At 46.7% G+C, this 18,901-nt stretch overlaps 1 protein-coding gene across 2 annotated transcripts; it reads right to left on the bottom strand.

Moving 5' to 3' along the window:
* Positions 1–1,469: 1,469 nt before the first annotated feature.
* Positions 1,470–18,004, bottom strand: PSMG2 (proteasome assembly chaperone 2). 2 transcript variants are annotated; one of them, XM_040994847.1, is made up of 7 exons: positions 17,857–18,004; positions 15,131–15,302; positions 13,532–13,590; positions 9,607–9,725; positions 8,598–8,771; positions 2,561–2,681; positions 1,470–1,789 (listed from the first exon to the last, which is right to left on the bottom strand). In XM_040994847.1, exons 1-7 carry the CDS (start codon positions 17,911–17,913, stop codon positions 1,691–1,693), a joined length of 801 nt encoding a protein of 266 aa, XP_040850781.1. In that variant the 5' UTR covers positions 17,914–18,004; the 3' UTR covers positions 1,470–1,690. The 2 variants fall into 2 exon arrangements, with proteins under 2 accessions (XP_040850781.1, XP_040850782.1); XM_040994848.1 differs by having other exon boundaries at positions 1,470–1,783.
* Positions 18,005–18,901: the final 897 nt, after the last annotated feature.

The following is an 18,901-nucleotide window of genomic DNA, read 5'->3' as shown; positions in this document are numbered from 1 at the left end:
TCTCTTAGTCTAGCTAAGTATCAGTTTTTTTATCTCTTCAAGAAACCCACTACTAGTTCTGTTTGTATTTTCTTATTTCTTTTTTTTCTTCCAACTTTGGATTTATTTTCTTCCAGTCACATTAATCTGAAATTTTTGTAATGTGGGCATTTATACTTAGTATTCCTGTTGCACTCCATAAAATTATTATTAAATCTTTCAGAGAGCCCAGCGTGATAGCTTACCAGCTAAAGTCCTCACCTTGCACATGTCGGGATCCTATATGGGCACCGGTTCTAATCCTGGTGGCCCCACTTCCCATCCAGCTCCCTGCTTGTAGCCTGGGAAAGCAGTCAAGGACAACCAAAAGCCTTGGGACCTTTGCACCCGCATGGGAGACCTGGAAGAAGCTCCAGGTTTCCGGCTTCGGATCGCAGCAGCTCCGGCCGTTGCGCTCACTTGGGGAGTGAACCATCAGACAGATCTTCCTTTCTATCTCTCCTCCTCTCTGTATGTCTGACTTTCCAATCAAAATAAAACAAATATTAGAAAAAAAAGTCTTTCTGAAACATTTTCTAATCTCTTGTGGCTCTGACACATTGGTTGTTTTGAGATTGTGTTGTTCGATTCCTACATGCTTGTCAGTTTTCAGTTTTTCTACTTGTATCTGTACATAGACTAGACATGTGTATATTTGTATTTATGTACTTGTTCTGTCCATTTTGGAAGTCAGATAGCTAAATCTTCTGCCATGTAACATTAATTTCTCCATCAGTTTCATGACAGTTTGTTTCCTGTATTGCGTGCTCCGATGTTGGGCACATACAGCATTGCTATGCCTTTCTGATAAACTGAGCCCCAATTCTCCTCTGGTTTACACATGAGAAAACCAAGGCATGCAGCAACACAGCTGAATCACAGGTACAGAGATCATGCGTAAACAGCAGCTGGGGGATGGGGCGTCACAATGCACCAAGTCCTGTCGCTGCTTGGACTGGAGTCCCATCCTGGAGTGTCCCGACTGTTCCGGTCCAACCTCCTATGTATGTGGTACCCTGGGAGGCAGCAGACGATGATGTAAGTACTTGAGGCCCTGGCGCCCGCAGAGACCCAGGAAGAGTTCTTCGCTCCTGGTTCAGCTTGACCCAGCCCCACCAGTGCCTCCCATGGTGGGCTTAACTGCTATGCTGTCACACCTGCTCCTGACACTTCCTCTACACTAGGATTCTTCTCAGGTGGGGCAGTCATCCTGTCCAGGGTGGTGATGCACGGAAGTGCAAGGACAGCTTGTCTGAGTGGACAGCAGGCCCCCAGAAGGAACAGAGCTCGGCTAGCACCCTTCTTTTAGGCCAAGAGGACTCAATTTGGGTTTCTGACTTGCAGAACTGCAAGTAAAAATAAATGGCACCATCTTAAGCTCCACAATTGTGGTAATCTATTACAGCAGAAATAGGAAACTACCTAACTTAAGAGACACTGCTCAGACAAAATTACTTAGGAAAGAGAATTTTATTGTACAAAATTTACATTTGGTATAGCTGAGGAAAATCATGGCAAAAGACCTTGGTTAATATTTTTTCTGAGAAGATTTTTATGAAAAGTAAACGTTGCCTAATCCATTCTCAGTAATACAGATTTTTGTATTGAATGCTGAGCAGTTGTCTTGATAATCAGCGTCCAGGGATACAAGGTATAAAACCAAAAAACCAGATCAGAAAAGCGCAGGGGGAAGACCACTGCCGAAGAGTAATCTCCAAGAACTTGGTATTTTCCACGGCAAGGGGCTGGCTGTGGTGTCATCACCCTGTAACTGGAACACAAAGCGTTGTCAGCCCTGCAGCCTCACCAGCCGACCTGCTTTAGCACCCACGGGTCCCACAGCTCTCCCAGAGGGCGCCCTGAGAGGCAGCCAGGTTCCAAAGTAAAGGAAGACGGAGCCCAACAGGCTTGCATGTCTTCACGTCACCTATGCATAACTTTAGTTCCAAATCATAAAAATACTGCAGAGAGGTTACAGAGGGAGTCTATGAAACAAAACCGAAGTCATGAGGAACAGGGGTTTGAGGCAGAATCGGTGTGATCCGTGTCAGATTCTCCTGGGTTTGTACAAGCTGAAAGGACAGTTACCCGCGCGATGAGTCTGAAGGTGCTTCTGCCACACCTGAAAGTTAACTCTGACTCATGGGTGACTCATTTCATTACACCTTAATCACAGAAATACCTTAATTACAACACACAGGCAACGGCTGCTGCACTGCTCACACGGGAATATCAAAAAAAATCACCTTGCAATCTAAAGAAGACTTGCTTATTCTTAGAAGAATATGTCTGATATAAAAATGTAAAATGAACAGTAAGTACACTGAAGAACTTCGAATTGTTATTTCTCAGAAAACCAGCCTTAATGGAACAATTATGAATAATATGCCAACCATCTTATTTTCAAGAATCCAGCTTAAATTAAACTCTGTGTAATGATGTCTAGGATTAATATAAAACTTTCACTTACTTGGTTTATTTATTTATGCAAATGATGAAAACATCACCAGGGAAATGAAATTTTACGCTACAGAAAACTTACACGAGGTTTGATGATCTGAAGCCACTCATTAAGATACTCAACCAGACCCAACGCATCTGGGATATTGTCCCCTTCTGAGACAAATTTCAGCAGAACTGCCATCTGGATATCTCTGGAACAGCTACAAAGGTTAATAAAAACAGCAACTTAGCATCCTTCCACCGGTAGAAGATGCTGATTCGTGTGTGTGTGCACAGACAGCTGATCTTGGAGGTTTTGGGCAAGGGGGAGATGCCACATCCTAAGATTATTCATTTATTTCCCGTCATCTACTTGGTACCGTTCTGCCTGTGGGGACAGGATCAGGAGTCATCTAATGGCCTGTGCCTCACCCCAGAGACGCCTGAAAAGCATCTTTCTGTCCCACGAGAGGTCCATTCTTTTCATAAAATTTACAAACAGAGATCTTCCAACCACTTTTTTGTGGGTTTTTTTTTTGTTGTTAAGATTTATTTTATTTTTATCAGAAAGGCAAATATACAGAGAGGAGGAGAGAAACAAAGGAAGATCTTCTGTCTGCTGGTTCACTCTCCAGGTGGCCACAACGGCCGGTGCTGAGCCAATCTGAAGCCAGGAGCCTGGAGCCTCTTCCAGGTCTCTTATGCGGGTGCAGGGTCCCAAGGCTTTGGGCCGTCTTTGACTGCTCTCCCAGGCCACAAGCAGGGAGCTGGATGGGAAGTGTGGCCACCAAGATTAGAACCAGTGTACTTATGGGATTCTGGCATGTTCAAGGCAAGGACTTTAGCTGGTAGGCTATCACGCCAGGCCCCCAACCACTTGATTACTCCCTACGTGGCTGCTAATGGATGGGACTGCACCAGACTGGAGCCAGAAGCCAGGAATTTCACCCAAGTCTCCCACAAAGGCGCCCAAGCATGAGAACCATCAGCTGCTAATATCCCAGGTGCACTAAGGGAGATGGACTGAAGAGTAGCAGCTGGGATTTGAACCTTTGCTCATATGAGATTCTGGTGTATCAGGCCATGGCTTAACCCACTGTGCCACAACAACAACTCTATGCGGTCTGCTGTGATGCATCTGAAATCTATTTTAGAAGACACTGATTTTCAGAAGCACTGTAGCAAGAAGACAAAAAAATAACAGCCTGGCTTATCTATGATCTCAATCTGACTTGGACTGTTAATCTTTTTCAATTTCAAAACATTTTTACTGCAACCAATGATCATAGATGAGCTAAGGGTTTCTTTTAGAAAATTTAAATTGTGTGAGAATCATTCTTTGAAAAGAATGAATTCGAATTATATTCTCTGGCAGCTAATTTCATTCAATTCAACTATACGGACTTTGGAGGAGAAAAACAGGCCAGAAGATTAAAAGTGGCCGTTACTTTTGGATGACAGAATGGAGCACTCGAAATATTGTTTCTTTAAATTACTCTGCATTTTCTAAGTGTTTTGTCCGAGTATGTCCAGCTTTTTAAAAATTTCCTGTTTGTGACAGCTCAGGTTCTGGGCAAATTTACAGGCATCCAGACGCCATCCTGTCCCTGGCCCCGCACGTGCGCCCCGCTCCTCTCTGCCCCACTGCCAGCCCCCCGGCCTCCCAGTCTGACTCCTCCCTCATGAGCAGGCCACTTTGCTGAGCTCAGCTTCCTCGTGCTACAGCAGCTCTAAGCAAGGAGCTGGGGAAACCACAGGACTTCTACCACTTGCCTTTTCTCAAAGATGATAGCTGTGCAGCGACTATACTCAACGGCTAGAAAACAGCTACCAAATTCCTGCTTTTTTTTTCTTTTTTAATATGCATTTATATATATATTTTTTACTTCAATGAGTTAGAGAAAGAAGGAGAAATAGAAAGATCTTCCATCTGCTCATTCACTCCTCCAACGGCCTCCCAGAGGTCAGAGCTGGGCTGGTCTAAAACTTAAGAGCTTCTTCCAGATCTCCCATGTAGATGCAGGCACCCAAGGGCTTGAGCCATCCTCTTTTTCTTTCTCATCCCAGGCATATTAGCAGGGAGCTGGATTGGAAGGGGAACAATTGGAATAGCAACCAGTGCCCATAGGAGCTGCTTGTATCAAAGGCAGAGGATTAGCCCTACTTTGGGGCCATGTTGGCCCCAAATTTCTAGTTTATTTTAGTGACAGCAGGATATGTCTACATGAGTTACTCTGCCAGAACCAAAAGCCTAGAATATTAAAAGTGCAAAAACAAGAAAAAAAAAGTTTTGAGGTATGGCCAGTGCTGTGGTGCAGTGTGTTAAGCTGCAGCTTGGAACACCAGCAGCGCATCTGGGTGCTTGTTTGAATCCTAGCTACCCCACTTTCCAGACTCCTTCCCAGAGAGCCTGAGAACGCAGCAGAAGAAGGTCCAGGTGCTTAGGTCCTGTCACCCGTGTGGGAGATTATGATGGAGTCTCCAGCTTCCGGCTTTAGCCTGATCCAGTCCTGGCTCCTGCAATCATTCAGAAAGTAAACAGCAGAAGGGAAGATCCCCTTCTCCATCGCTCTTTCAGACAGAGCAATCTTTACAAGAGCATCCTTTTGCAGAAGAGGCCAGTGGGAGCACAAAGACAGTAGTAAATTCTCATGTAGCAGCTTGAACAAGCACAGACAGAGCGGAGGCGAAGCCAGAGGAACCAGAGGTTAACTCTCAGAAATAAAGGACAGTAAAGAGAAGGGCAGAGGGAGCAAAAGCAGGGAAGAAAGAGCTTCTGCTAGCAAGCTGACGTCCAGGGGCACAGAGGAGGAGGAATGAGCTGGGCAGGGAGATGTGCGGTGCCGGGGCCTTGTGCAGCACTGGGAAGGCGTAGGAGCCAGACACTGCAGAGAGCAGAGGAAACTGCCAAGGGCTTTCAGTCAGGGACTCCTGGCCATTTCCAGCTTCAGTGCCAGGACGGATCAGGGAGTCGCACGGAGGAGGCAGGACAGCCAAACCAGAGAGCCTGACAGTAGCTGCTATGGTTTATGTCTTCAAAAATGTCACAACTTGACTGTATTTGGAGACAGACTCTTCAGCAGGTAAGTGAAGTTTAATCTTCATTTGGAAGGTAGTGAGATATGGTGGGAGACAGACAGATAAAAAGGGAGCTCTTCCTGCTGGTGGGTCACACCCCCAAGGCCCACAATGGTCATGGCTGAGCTGGGTCAAAGCCACGAACCTGGAATACAATCTAAGTCTTTGATGTGGGTGCCAGAGACCCAAGTATTTGATCCACGACCTGCTATCTCCTGGGGTATCCATCAACGAGAGGCAGAACTGGTGGTAGAGGACCAACCAGACGCCAATCGGGCACCCTGATAAGGGATGCACCAAACACCTGTCCCCGTAAATAAAGCAGAAAAAAACATCTAAGAGGGGGTGCTCACCTAGTAAGACTGTGGCCAAGTGAGACAAAGTGTGCTCCGTGAGGACACACTGCAGGACAGAGCAGCCATCTATGAGTCAGGAAGAGAGCCCCACTGCCCTGAGTCTGGGGTCTCACATTTCCAGCCTCCAAAACTGTGAGACAACACACTTCTGTTGGTTAAGCCTCACTATCTGCAGTATTTTGTAATCCCAAAACAGCAATCTAGGCAAGACATGATACGAATGAAGGGAAGCAACAAAATGATTGACAGCCAGCGATGCCCAGGGCAGGTCCTGAAGGCAACGAGGCAGCCAGAGCTCCAGCTTCCGGGGAAGGAATGGCTCAAGTGATATTCTCCATATGTGTAAACAGTAGACAGAAAAAGGAGTAAAAACATGAATGGGGTGACGGGTGAGGGAAAAGAGCCAAGGAAGCAATTACAGAATTTTCTGAGGTGAGGGCTGTCATTATGGCATGAAACCAGCATCAGGTTTGGCCACAGGAGGGCAGCAAATGATGGCCAAGTGGAGAGAACTATATGGGAAAACCAGGACAGAACTCCCGGCTCCCAGTTTTATGCTAGACCAGCTCTGGCCATTGTGGCTGTTTAGGAAGATCTCTCTGTGTCAGGATGTCAAATAAATAAGTCATATATAGTTTTTAAAAGATGTATTTATTTTTACTGAAAAGGCAGATTTACAGGCAGAGGGACAGACAGACTTTCTTCTCGTGATTCACTCCCAAGTGGCCACAACAGCTGGAGCTGAGCCGACCTGCGATCAGGACCAGGAGTATTGAACCTCTCCCGGGTCTCCCACATGGGTGCAGGGTCCCAAAGCTTTGGACCATCCTATATTGCCTTCCCAGGGAGCTAACACATGGAGCTAGATGGGAAGTGGAGCAGCTGGGACACGAACCTATGCTTTTCTGGGATCCTGGTGTGAGAAAGGCAAGGATTTAGCCACTGAGCTATCATGCCAGGTACATAAGTAATATATCTTAAAATTCTCAGAGGCTCAACTCCAAGGCACACCAGGTTAAGCCTTTGCCTGAGAGGCCAGTATCCCATATGGGCTTGTGCTGGATTGCAGAAGCCCCACTTCAGAGCCAGCTCCCTGCACCGCGGTGAGAGACCTAGAAGAAACTCCAGCCTCCTGGTTTCAGACCACCGCAGCTACAGCTGTGGGACCATCTTGGGGGTGAACCAGTGGATGAAAGATCTCTCATCTCTCCTCTCTGGGTAATTTTGCCTTTCAAGTAAAAATCAGTCAATCTTTAAAAGAAAATTAGGGAAAACCAAACAACAAAAATCTTAAGTCCTTGAAAAGATCAAGAAAATTGACAATCTTTGTCTAAAAATTGATTTAAAAAAGTAGCATCAGACTACTAAAATCAGAACTGAAAGGACATTACTACTAATTGACAGAAATAAAATTACTTAATGCTACCGCTGTTTCTATTTAGGATGATAGCAAAGTCCTGAGAGTGGGTATCAATAATAGATGTGTAAGAAGTGAATGGGTGTACTCGATGCCATGACTTTGTGGCACACGTAGTGTGAATACCAGGACCCTATATGGGTGCTGGTTTGTGTCCTGGCTGTTCCACTTCTGATCCAACTCCCTGCTAGTGCAGAGAAAAGTAATGGAACATGGCCCAACTGTCTGGGCTCCTGCCACCCATGTGGAAAACCCAGAAGTTCCCGGGTTTGGCATGGCCAGCACTGGCCATTGCTGCCATATGGAGAATGAACTGGCAGATGGAAGATCTCTAATGTCGACTTTCAAAACAAGTAAGTAAATAATTAAATCTTTTTTTTAAAACGTGGACTTTCTACCACTGTCTATAACTAAAATGGCGATGATATGTTTAGATAGAAGAAGGATGGCCTTGTGACTGTCGTTGAACTATACTTTCATCACAGTATAGGGGGAAACGGTGGGGTGGAACAGAGAAGGGGGAGGGCGAAAGAGTAAACCCCTGAGCCTAAGGAAATGGATCATGAAAAAAAAGAAGATTATAAAGAAATCTGTCAATTCTGGGAGGGTTTCTCCAGGGGCAAAGTAGAATCTAAGATGAAGTTGTTGTCATTTTAAACAAAACTAAACTGATATCAGTTATCAATAATTAAAAAAAAAAAAAAGGTTAAATGGGTGGGGAAAGGAAAAGGGGTGGCATGATAGATCAATCGATTGACCTTTCACCAACAAGCGGGCATCCAATATGGGCATCAGTTTGTGTCCCGGCAGCCCCGCTTCCCATCCAACTCCCTGCTGTGGCCTGGGAAAGCAGTCGAGGACGGCCCAAAGCCTTGGGACCCTGTGTCTGCATAGGAGACCCAGAAGATGTCCTGGTTACTGTGGTCCTCTGTGGGGAGTGAACCAGCAGCTAGCTGGAAGATCTTTTTGTCTCTCCTCTCTGTAAACCTGCCTTTACAATAAAATAGACAAATTTTACAGATAAATGGTTAATTTTGTATATTTTACAACTGAAAAATGTGTGCTTTGAGAGGCTGTCCAGACTATTTAGCAAGATTTTTTAAATATCACGCATAATAAGGCAATAAATTTAGTTTTCCAGGAATCAATTATTCAATAACTAAATATGAATCTTTCCCCTGAATGTTACATGCTTAATAAATATGTTTTAAGATCTAACTGGGTAATGAATATGTTCCTGTGGTTATCTGAAATTCATTTTTACGTAAGATGGAAAACAAACTCACCTTTCATCATACAGTAACTTCGTGATGCCTCCTCCTGGAACACGGACACAAAGATCAGAATCTTCTATTTCAGGAATGCATGGGCTTCTTTCCATTTCTTTCCAGTTGAGGCTGTTCATTTTATTCTGCACAGTTTTGGGCATGGAAGGTGTAAGCAGGTACCGGAAGGGAGTGCTGGAAACAATGATATGATGAACTTTTTCAAAACACAAACATGAACAATAAGAAAAACATCAGTGCTCTGAGTTGAAAAGATCTTGGCTTCCACTTTCTTGCTTGCACAAGGCAAACTACAACCTCAGGAAGCCACGGAAGAGCCACTTCTGCAGAAAATGCTCACCTGCTCATTACACACTTAGGAACGAGCATGAAGAGAGGCCACTATGAAGACACACCTATTCCCCACAGCCTGTCATCTACCAGAAGCTCGCCGGAAACTGGCCCCAGTTACAAAAGGTAACTCTTGGCTTATGGGTTCTCTCCTCCCTAATTTTCAGGCGTATGAAAGATGTAAATGTACTAAAAGTTAACCATACAAGTCTACTATGTGATATTTTATTGCACGAATGTCGTCATAAAATAGTTCCTGTTTCTATTCCTGGGACACCTTGTCCAGTATTTAAGATTTCACTCTGACAGGCCCTGGATGTGTACACTTAAAGACAACGAGATTTCTACAAATACAAATGGTGTATGGAATTGGTGCTGATTCAATCGAGCCAGGTTATACCAACCAATACATCCTTTCTCATTATCAGCGAGCCCTGTGATTGCCACACATGACAGCCAACACCAAAGCCTGGCTCCCAAATTCGATACCAAAGCCTTTCTTGAGCTTCCATGTACCAACTTCATGAAAACTAAAACGATCCACCCGGTTACTGACCCCCTGCACCTCGGCCCTCGCACGTCTTCCTCTTAGTCAACAGCTACAAGGTAATTCACAGCTTTTAAAACTTTTCAACAGGGAAAGGCTCACAGGACCCCCACCAGAAAGGCAAGCACCTACCCACACAGCTGCTTATCATTACGCTGGTAGGAATGGCTGCTGGAGAGGACAATCACTCGGGCACAGCCGCTACTTCGCACCCAGCCGAGCAGCTTCTCACAGAATGACACGGATTTGTACTTGGTACGCAATTGAGAGAACAAGAGAATACAAAAGTTGGATCTTACAGTATAAGAATATTCTACACCGTATTGTATCAACTCTATGTGATAGGACATGTAGCTTATATTCACTAAAATATCAGTATTTCGGATCTTCTTGCTCATCATAAACTAAAGATCGAAAGAGATGAACATCGATGTTTTTATATTGTTACGTTTCTGGAATAAATTATGAGGGATTTAGATTTTTTTTTTTTACAGATTTATTTATTTATTTATTTATTTATTGGAAAGTCAGATATACAGAGAGGAGGAGAGACAGAGAAGAAGATCTTCCGTCTGATGATTCACTCCTCAAGTGAGCGCAATGGCCTGTGCTGTGCCAATCCAAAGCCAGGAGCCTCTTTCAGGTCTCCCACACGGGTGCAGGGTCCCAAAGCTTTGGGCCGTCCTCGACTGCTTTCCCAGGCCACAAGCAGGGAGCTGGATGGGAAGTGGAGCTGCTGGGATTAGAACTGGCGCCCATATGTGATCCCGGGGCGTTCAAGGCGAGGACGTTAGCTGCTAGGCCACGCTGCCGGGTTTTAAATGTCATTCCAAGTAATTTAGTGATACTTAATAACCAGCACATAACCATCTATAAGTTGTTCTTGCAAAAAATTTCTGACCTAGACTTGATCATGAGGAATCAGAAGAATGAATGCGGAAAGCCAAATATTCAATCTTATTTATTTATTTATATTGGAAAGGCAGATTAAAGAGAGAAAGATCTTTAACCTCGAATAGCTGCAACGGCTGAAGCTGAGCTGATCCGAAGCCAGGAACCAGCAGCTTTTTCTGGGTCTCCCGTGGGGATGCTGGGTGGCAAATGGAGCAGCCAGGACATGAACCGGTACCCACAGGGGATTCTGGCACTTGGAGGTGGAGCTGTTGCTCCAGACCCCAAGTATCCAATCTTGATTGCACAAAGGTAGAAGAGAAAGATGCCAAACTAAAACACCGTAACAGCCAATGCATCATGCAAACCTGGTCTGGATCCAGAATTAAAGGGTATTTCAGGGATAAAGTGGGAAGTTTGAGGATGTTGGGTAATATTCCTAAATACTTCATTAAATACTCATTTTCTTGAGTGCAGTCAATGGTGTTAATCTCAAAACATGTAGACTGAAGTCTCCTGACGTCACTCGCCGCCTTTTGGACTATTTGGCAGAAGGAAACTGCGTGTCCGTATGTGTGCGTATGTGTGTGTGTATGTACTTACAAAATTTTTGAGAGAAATCCTATTCTGTGGATTCTCTTTGTATACGCTGTTAAGGAAATCAATATTGGAGCCAGTGTTGTGGCACAGCGAGTTGAGGAGTTGTACACGATGCTGGCATTCCATTAGGGTGCTAGTTTGATTCCTAGGGGCTCCATTTCCAATCCAGGTACCTGCTAATGTGCCTGTGGAAGCAGCACAAGATGGACCAAGTACTTGGGCCCCCGTGCGTTCGTAGGGGATTGGAAAAAAGCTCCTAGTTTTAGTCTAGCTCAGCCATGGCCATGGCAGCCGTGGAGTGAACCACTCCATGTCCAATCCAGCTCCCCGCTAATGCATGTGGGGAATCAGCAGAAGACAGCCAAGTACATGAGTCCCTGCAGCTCACCTGGAAGAAATAACACATTCATTCCCTCTCTCCTACATCTAAACAGGGCCTTGACGCTAGCCTCATCCTGAAAGTGTAACAGGTCAGGAAATGCGTGATCCTTGAACTGCGCATCACTGCACTGGTACTGCATGATTTGGGAGACATGATTCACATCTGTGCCAGCCACTCGCCTCTTTTACAACAGTGGAGGAAACCCAGGGAAATTCACTTCCTGACTTGTCTTTGTTCTCCAGGTATCACGCCCCCGCCACTTTTCCTGCAGCCATGTTCGTAAGGTTTTCAGGAATGGCTTTCTAGCCTCCATTTTTAGTAACTCCCTGGTCTACCTGGTATCAAAAGTAGAGCCAGTAAGAGATAATTCTCTTAGCGTAAGAATGTGAGCTGGTCACGAGTCATCATTCCTTTGCACGCAACAGCTCCAGCCTGGTTTCTAGATAAGAAATGTGTACACCCAGATATTAGCAAGCAACAACATGAGCTGTGAAAATAAAATCGGCTTCCTAGATCTATAGAATTCAAATTGTTTCTCCACTCCGTATCTCGGCTCTCTTGTAACAAACTGCATAACCCAGGCCAGAATCAACGTCATGCTTCAGGGAACACCTCAATGTGATCTTGTAGCTGTGCATGTGCGTGTGCATCCTGCACTGTGAATGTGAGAGACATGGGAAAGCATTTCAAAGAGTGAACGCAGAAAGTGAAAGCTCTTGCAGGACACGGATATGAATTCCTCCTCCGGTAATACTTAGGCTATTTCATGAAGTACACTAATGCTTTATATAAAACACTTCTGATTAAAATTATTCAAAGGAGCAGCCCCACCTTGAAGAATGTCCTTAAAGCTTGTGTCTAATTCTTTGTATAACACCTTTCCTTTCTTCATCTTAGACCTTATTATCAAGACAGACAAAAAAAAAATCTTACATGAAAAACTGTTTTCTTTTGAATTCAGAGAAAAGAAAAGAAATCGACTAATTCAGCTTTGGGCCCAGCACAGTAGCTTAGTGGCCAAAATCCTTGCCCTTCACACACCAGGATCCCATGTGGGCACCGGTTTATATCCTGGCGGCCCCACTTCCCATCCAGCTCCCTGCTTGTGCCCTGGGAAAGCAGTCAAGGACAGCCCAAAGCTTTGGGACCCTGTACCCATATGGGAGACCTAGAAGAAGTTCCTGGCTCCTGGCCATCGCAGCCACTTGGGGAGTGAACCAGTGGATGGAAGATCTTTCTGTATCTCCTTTTCTTTGTATACCTGCCTTTCCAATAAAAATAAGTAAAAAGAAAAAAATCTGTAACACTTCTGATGCCAGGCGTTTACAAAAAAACATTCAGTCTCCATGTAAGCCCCAAGTGTGGAAGGACTTGGCTAGTCTTCCAAGACTCGGTACTGCTGACTTGCATGCGCTCTTGTTTTGAGATGAACAGGTCTCGGGGGGAACTGCCGAGTGGGAATGGCATTCCACTGTGATTCCTTCAAGTTCAAATCAGTCTTCTAAGCCAGGGACAGCATCTCTTGGGTGCTTGAGTGCTGCTCCTCCGTGACAGCTGCTGGTCCTGCCTTCTTGTCCGTACTTCTTAACTCCAACTGTCTAAACCTGTGCTATCCTGTCCTGTGAACTGTACGGTTGAGTGTTTTGCTAATCTTGCTCAAAGTTTGACTTCTACATTCCAATTCGATAAGAAGTGTTTTTTTCTGGTTATATTAACAAAAAAAAAAAAAAAGTTCTGGTTGCTCTGCTTCCAGTCCAGCTCCCTGCTAAGGTGCTTCGGGAGGCAGCGGAAGATGACCCATATATTCAGGTCCCTGCCATTCATGTGGCAGACACACACTGAGTGCCAGGCTCCTGGCATTGGACCTGGTCCAGACCTCACTGCTGTGGCCATGTGGGGAGTGAACTGGAGTATGGAAGATTTTTATCACTTTACCTCTCCAAAGAAATCTTTAGAACTCAGATAAGACTCAAGCTAAAAGTCCCAATTCCTTTCTATAAAATTATAAATGGCAACATATTTAAGCTATTTTAAGATGATGTTTCTCTAGAAATAACTTTTCCTAGCTGTACATACACTAAAAGCAGTGGAAATTACTTTAAAACCTTAATTCCCAATGATACTGACTTTCCATTTTCCCATTACTTTTGACTTTGCTTACAAAGGCAAATAGAGCAGACTAACCTTAATAAAAACGGATCGTAACTGAAGAACCACTAGCTTCTTCGAACGCAAAGAATATACTACACAGACAGGAAGAAAATGGAATCGTACATTAGTCAAAATCAAAGAGCTATGCAGCCTAAACGATAATTTAACAAGCACTGCATTCAAGGGCAATCAAAACACAGAACACACACACTGAATCGATTGGCTAACATTTTTAAAATAACTTACACGTGCCAGTAGACTTTATTACATAGAAGAGACTGATTTCTAAGAAGTTAACAGTGCGAAAATAGCCAAAAAAAAAAAAAAAAAATCTTTATGACTTTAATGATAAAAAAATGAGAGTTCCCCCTGGAAATTTCTGAGGTCATGACAAATAAAAGCTAAATGTTTTCTGCAGATGTTCTGCCTACTTCCCTTCAGAAAACCAGACTTCGTTGGGGTTAATCGAAGAAATAATAAAAATGTAGGAGAATGTCTGTCACATACTCCTGATGTCAGGACATTTGTGTTCTGTTGTCGTTTTTTTGCAAGAGCCGAGGTAACGTGCAATCACTGCTTTGCCTGTGTGTGCACGCTTCCTAGGAGAAGGAGCTACAGTTTCCGTGAGCTCAAGGGGCTCGTGCAGAAATGGGTGAGGCGGAGAACGGGAAGCTCCCTACGAACCAAGGACAGACGGAGTCCCAGGGACACAGGATCGGGCCACGATGCTACAAATAACCCTAGGCTGAGCAAACACGAGGGAGACCGGGATTGAGATTCTGGCCTCTGGCTTCGGCCCTTGCCACTGTGGGCACTTAGCACATAACCCAGCAGATGGGAGCTGTTTCTTTCTGCATGTACGTCTGTTGTCTGTCAAAAAAAAATAATAATAATAAAATAAAAGAAGTAAAGAACTGTATCCAGGGTCAACATTGTGGTGTAGCGGGTAAAAACACCACCTGTGACGCCAGCATCCCAACTGGTCAATGGTTCCTGTCCCGAGTGCTCCACTTTCACCCCAGCTCCCTGCTAACGGCCTGGGAAAGCAGCAGATGACAGCCCAAAGACTTAGGTCCCTGCACCTGAGTGGGAGACCCAGAAGAAGCTCCTGGCTCCCGGCTTCAGATCAACTCAGCTCTGGCTGTTGCGGCCATGTGGGGGGGGGAAGGGTGAACCAGCACATGAAAGACCTCTCTCTCTCTCTTTCTCTTTCCTTCTTTCAGTAAAATCTGCCTTTCAAATAAAAATAAATAAATCTTTTTTTTAATGACTCATGTTTCTTTGCTGATCTCCCATATTTCCTCCTTTCTGTAGTATTGGGGATCGTTATATACACAAGCAAGCAAAGAAAATAAAGCTGAGGATAAAAGACACACGTTGGTAAAAGAACCGTACTGAAAGAAAATGGAAAGCTCAAATTCAACCCAAAGATAGTTTATATTCACAGATCTCTTAGGAGTTGTCACATTCAGAGAAAGCCGAAAACTCACACCAGGATTCAAAATACGACAGTGAGACTGGGTTGTGAATTCTGCACAAAGCTGGCACACCACAAACCAGTATCCATAATTTATTCCTAATTCAGAACAACTCGACCTTGTGGCAGGGAAAACACTGCGAGGTCTCACTCACCTTCAGCATTGGTGCTGAGTTCTGCTGCGTTCTCTTCCGCAGTGGCGTATGGATTGTTTCCGACCATCGGCACAAGACAATCAGTATAGAAGTAACCGATTTTACACATATTCAGGGTAGAAATGATCAGATCCGTAGCCAGCTGGCCAACATTTCCAACAGAGACTGCTGGCTGAAATCAAGAGACATGTTCCGTGAGTCACCAACACTCCTAGCACTTTTAGAAGCGACAGAAGACGGGAAACGCCACACAGCACTGCACGCTCCTGTCCCGATGCGTCACCTTGGACACTGGCTCTCACACCAGCCACACCTAGCGCACCCGCTGGGGCCTCCTCCACCTCAACTCATTCAACTAATACTGAACACCGATAGTGGGCCGGTCATCACACACTGAGGACGCAGCAAGACCAACCAGCCCCGTTGGCTGGACAGGTCCTCCCAGAGCTTCCATTCCAGTGAGGGAACGGTTACTTGAAATAAGCAAAATCAACAGTAAATTATACAATGCTAAGTGCCTTGGAGAAACACGGCCTGAGTGTGTATGTGGCTACGTGCAATCCTAAGCAGGCTGACCACACTAAAGACACACAAAAGGAAAGTCACTCAGGGCCTGGGGAAACGCTGCAGGTGGGGCAGCGCGGGCAGGGCTGGCACAGACGGACTACAGCACCCGTGTGTTTCCACTGGCTGTTAGAGCTTTCTTCTATACCCACTTCCGGTGTTGGCATGACCTTATCCGGACACACTAAACACACACAAACCCACGACTTCAAATAGACAAACTGCACAATCTCCCTCGTTCACGTGAGGCGCCAGAGCCTCATGCCCAGCTCCGCCTGGTCATGTCGCTGGCCGCCCACACTCAACATGCACAAATCTAACAACACACTTTTGTCCGAATTTGTCTCTAAACTCGTCACTTACTGAACCAGGAAACTCCTCCCCTTTTGCTTGTCGCCCACACCGAATGCGTGAATGGCCCTCACTGATTCTCCCTCTGAAGTATTCAAACTGAGCCCCGGTGCCTGACGCCTTTGACACACTCACGGTCCAGCCCTGGTCTCTCTCATTCAGCTTGCAATTCCTCCTTCTCCATGTTAATAATTACACATCAACTCCTTCTTACAGACTAAGCCACGAAATCCAGGACGAGCCACTAGATTCCACTTTGAGATGCTTCAAAGGAACCAAAGGCCCAGAGCAAGGTAAAGGCAACTACCCAACCACAGAACCTGGACAGACTGGAGCCTACTGCACACCGCAGCACGGGCAGTCCTGTCCCTGATTGATTAAAGAAAGGTCACTCTTCCTCTCTGTCTCTCCTCCTATCTATATATCTAATAAAAATAAATAATAAAATAAAAAATTTTAAAAGGGCCTGGTGCGGTAGCCTAGTGGCTTGCATGCGCCAGGATCCCATATGGGCACCGGTTCGTGTCCTGTCAGCCCCACTTCCCATCCAGCTCCGTGCTTGTGGCCTGGAAGATCAATAGAGATTGGCACAAACATGGTTTCCAACTTAGCTTCTCCCATGGTAACCTTTGTCCTGGGACCACCATTTACTTGCACACTGCTAACTCCAAACAGATACTTGCAGGGCAAACTCTTGGCTACCTGGACAGATGGCCACTCCCTCCTCTCTTTCTTAGATTTGCGCATGTGATATTCATGGGGTCACCACAGCGACGCAGCAGGTTCAGCTGCCGCATGCAACAGTGGCATCCTATGTCAGGGCTGGCTGGAGCTGTGGATGCTCCACTTCTCATCCAGCTCCCTGCTAAAGCGCCTGGGAAAGCAGCAGCAGGCAGCCCGTGTGCGTGGACTCCCACCATCCCCTTGGGAAACGGAGTCCCAGGCTCGTGGCTCAGCCCGGCTCAGCCCTGGCCATTGTGGACAGGTGGGCAGGGGGTCACTGGCTGGATGACCTCTCTCTCATGTACACTCTGATTGTTTCTAACGCCAGGTTTGTCTCCCTTCACCTTCCGTCATCCCCCACAGCACCTTCGGCTTTTCCTCCTTCCATGTGTCAAGCCAAAATCCTACCCTGCCCCAGGAGGCTCACAGCTGTGCCTGGTGTAGGCAACTGTCTGGGCACCCCCACCCCGTATCACACCCACGACCCCATGACTCTCCTACAGGCCCCCAGCCTTCCTCTGCTACGACTCGGGCCCTTTCCTTGTGCTTTGTAAACTTGAAACTTTTATTTCTCTTACATGGGCTTCTAGAGACTGTAAACTCACTGCGGACAGGAACCTAGTCTTATTACCTGCATTTAAGCTCATGCATATTTAAACGAATGACTCCGGGCAACCCCAACGTGGCTAAAACTGTGCTTTTGGCTGTTAGAAGTCATTTTTATCACTCCAACCTCAGTTATGGACAAAGCTGAGGACTGACTCTAAAACTAGATGGAATAACTCTTCCTCGTGTGAAACTTAAGGATGCCTTGAACAACGTATATTGCAAGTGTCTGGAACCACTAACGTGCTTTTTGCAGGCAACAAAGGCTGCAAGGCGTGCCCCAGGAAGCATGTGGGTCCAGCGCCCACGGGGTTCTCCTCGGCCCGTCGCCTCTAGCCAACTCCCCGATTACCTTCAACAGCTGAAAACTTAACACAAAAGCAAGCGATCTCGTCTCCCGAAGCTCGGTGCAAACCTAAGCCGAGCTGGCGACCGCTCGGGGCCCCGGGACGCCGGCTTCCCTGGCGCGGGCCCAGACTCACCATGAGCAGGGTGAAGCCCGACAGGTCGGTGTCCGCGTCCCCACAGGGCACGAACATGGTCAGCGGCCGGAGGACGCGCACAGGCCGCCCTGCAGCACGCCGCGGCCGGAGGAAGCCGAGCTGCGCGCCGCCCCGCTCGCCCCGCCCTCTGCGCAGGCGCAGGCGCGGACGGGTCCTTCGCGTCCCTCGGCGCCGAGTGCCCAGGGCCTGCCCGGCGCGCTGCCGTGTGGGGACAGGGACGAGGCGGCTGCGGGGACGGGAAGGGGACGCGCGGGGAGCTGCAGGAGCCCGCGGCCGGGCTCACGGGGCTCACGGCGGTCACTGGTCTGCGAGCAGGCGGCGCGGCCGGCGGGAGCGGCTCAGGCGGCGCGGCGGACAGCCCCGAGGCCCGCGGGTCCGGCGGCGTTTGGAAGCTGTTGGCGCCGCCGCCGCCCGGGTTCGCGTCCAGCCTCGGGTCGTCGCGGGCCCTTCCGCCCTCGTCCCTGCCCGGTGCTGCGCGAGGCGAGCGGCCGGGAGGCTTCTGGGCTCCCCGGCCGGGTCCGTCAGCATGTCGCTGCCCCCGGAGAAGGCGTCCGAGTGAAGCAGTTCGTCCGCCCGCCGCCGGAGGGCTGGCTAAACACCCGCCCTGCCCTCGGTCGCAGAGCCACTCGTCAAGCCGCTGATCTGTGCTGCTGAAAAGTATCTCCCGTAGGCAACGAATAGATGTGTTCTATTTTTTTTTTTAATTCAGTCTAATCTATTATATTAAGGAGTCTAATCAACATTGACATTCAGGGTTAATATGCATGGATGGTAATTTGGTCCTGTCATGTTAGCAATGGGTTGTTCATTGATTTAGTCTTTTGTTATTTTACTGGGATGTTCTTCTCATTTGCCTTTGGTTTTGGTGGGCGCTATTCCTCTTCTCTGTCGAGAGACCATCTTTAGGCATCCTTTGTAGGGCAGGTTTGGAAGAGGCATATTCTTTTAACTATAGAAGGATTTTATTTTCAAAGACAAAGGAAAGCTTTTCTGGGTACATTATCCTGGGCTAACAATTTTTTCC

This window comes from Ochotona curzoniae, unplaced genomic scaffold (assembly GCF_017591425.1).
Source record: "Ochotona curzoniae isolate NIBS_2020 unplaced genomic scaffold, NIBS_Ocur_1.0 contig_908, whole genome shotgun sequence".
Lineage (NCBI taxonomy): Eukaryota > Metazoa > Chordata > Mammalia > Lagomorpha > Ochotonidae > Ochotona > Ochotona curzoniae.
The sequence above is the reverse complement of the archived record's forward strand: the minus strand, read 5'-3'. Positions and strand labels throughout refer to the sequence as shown.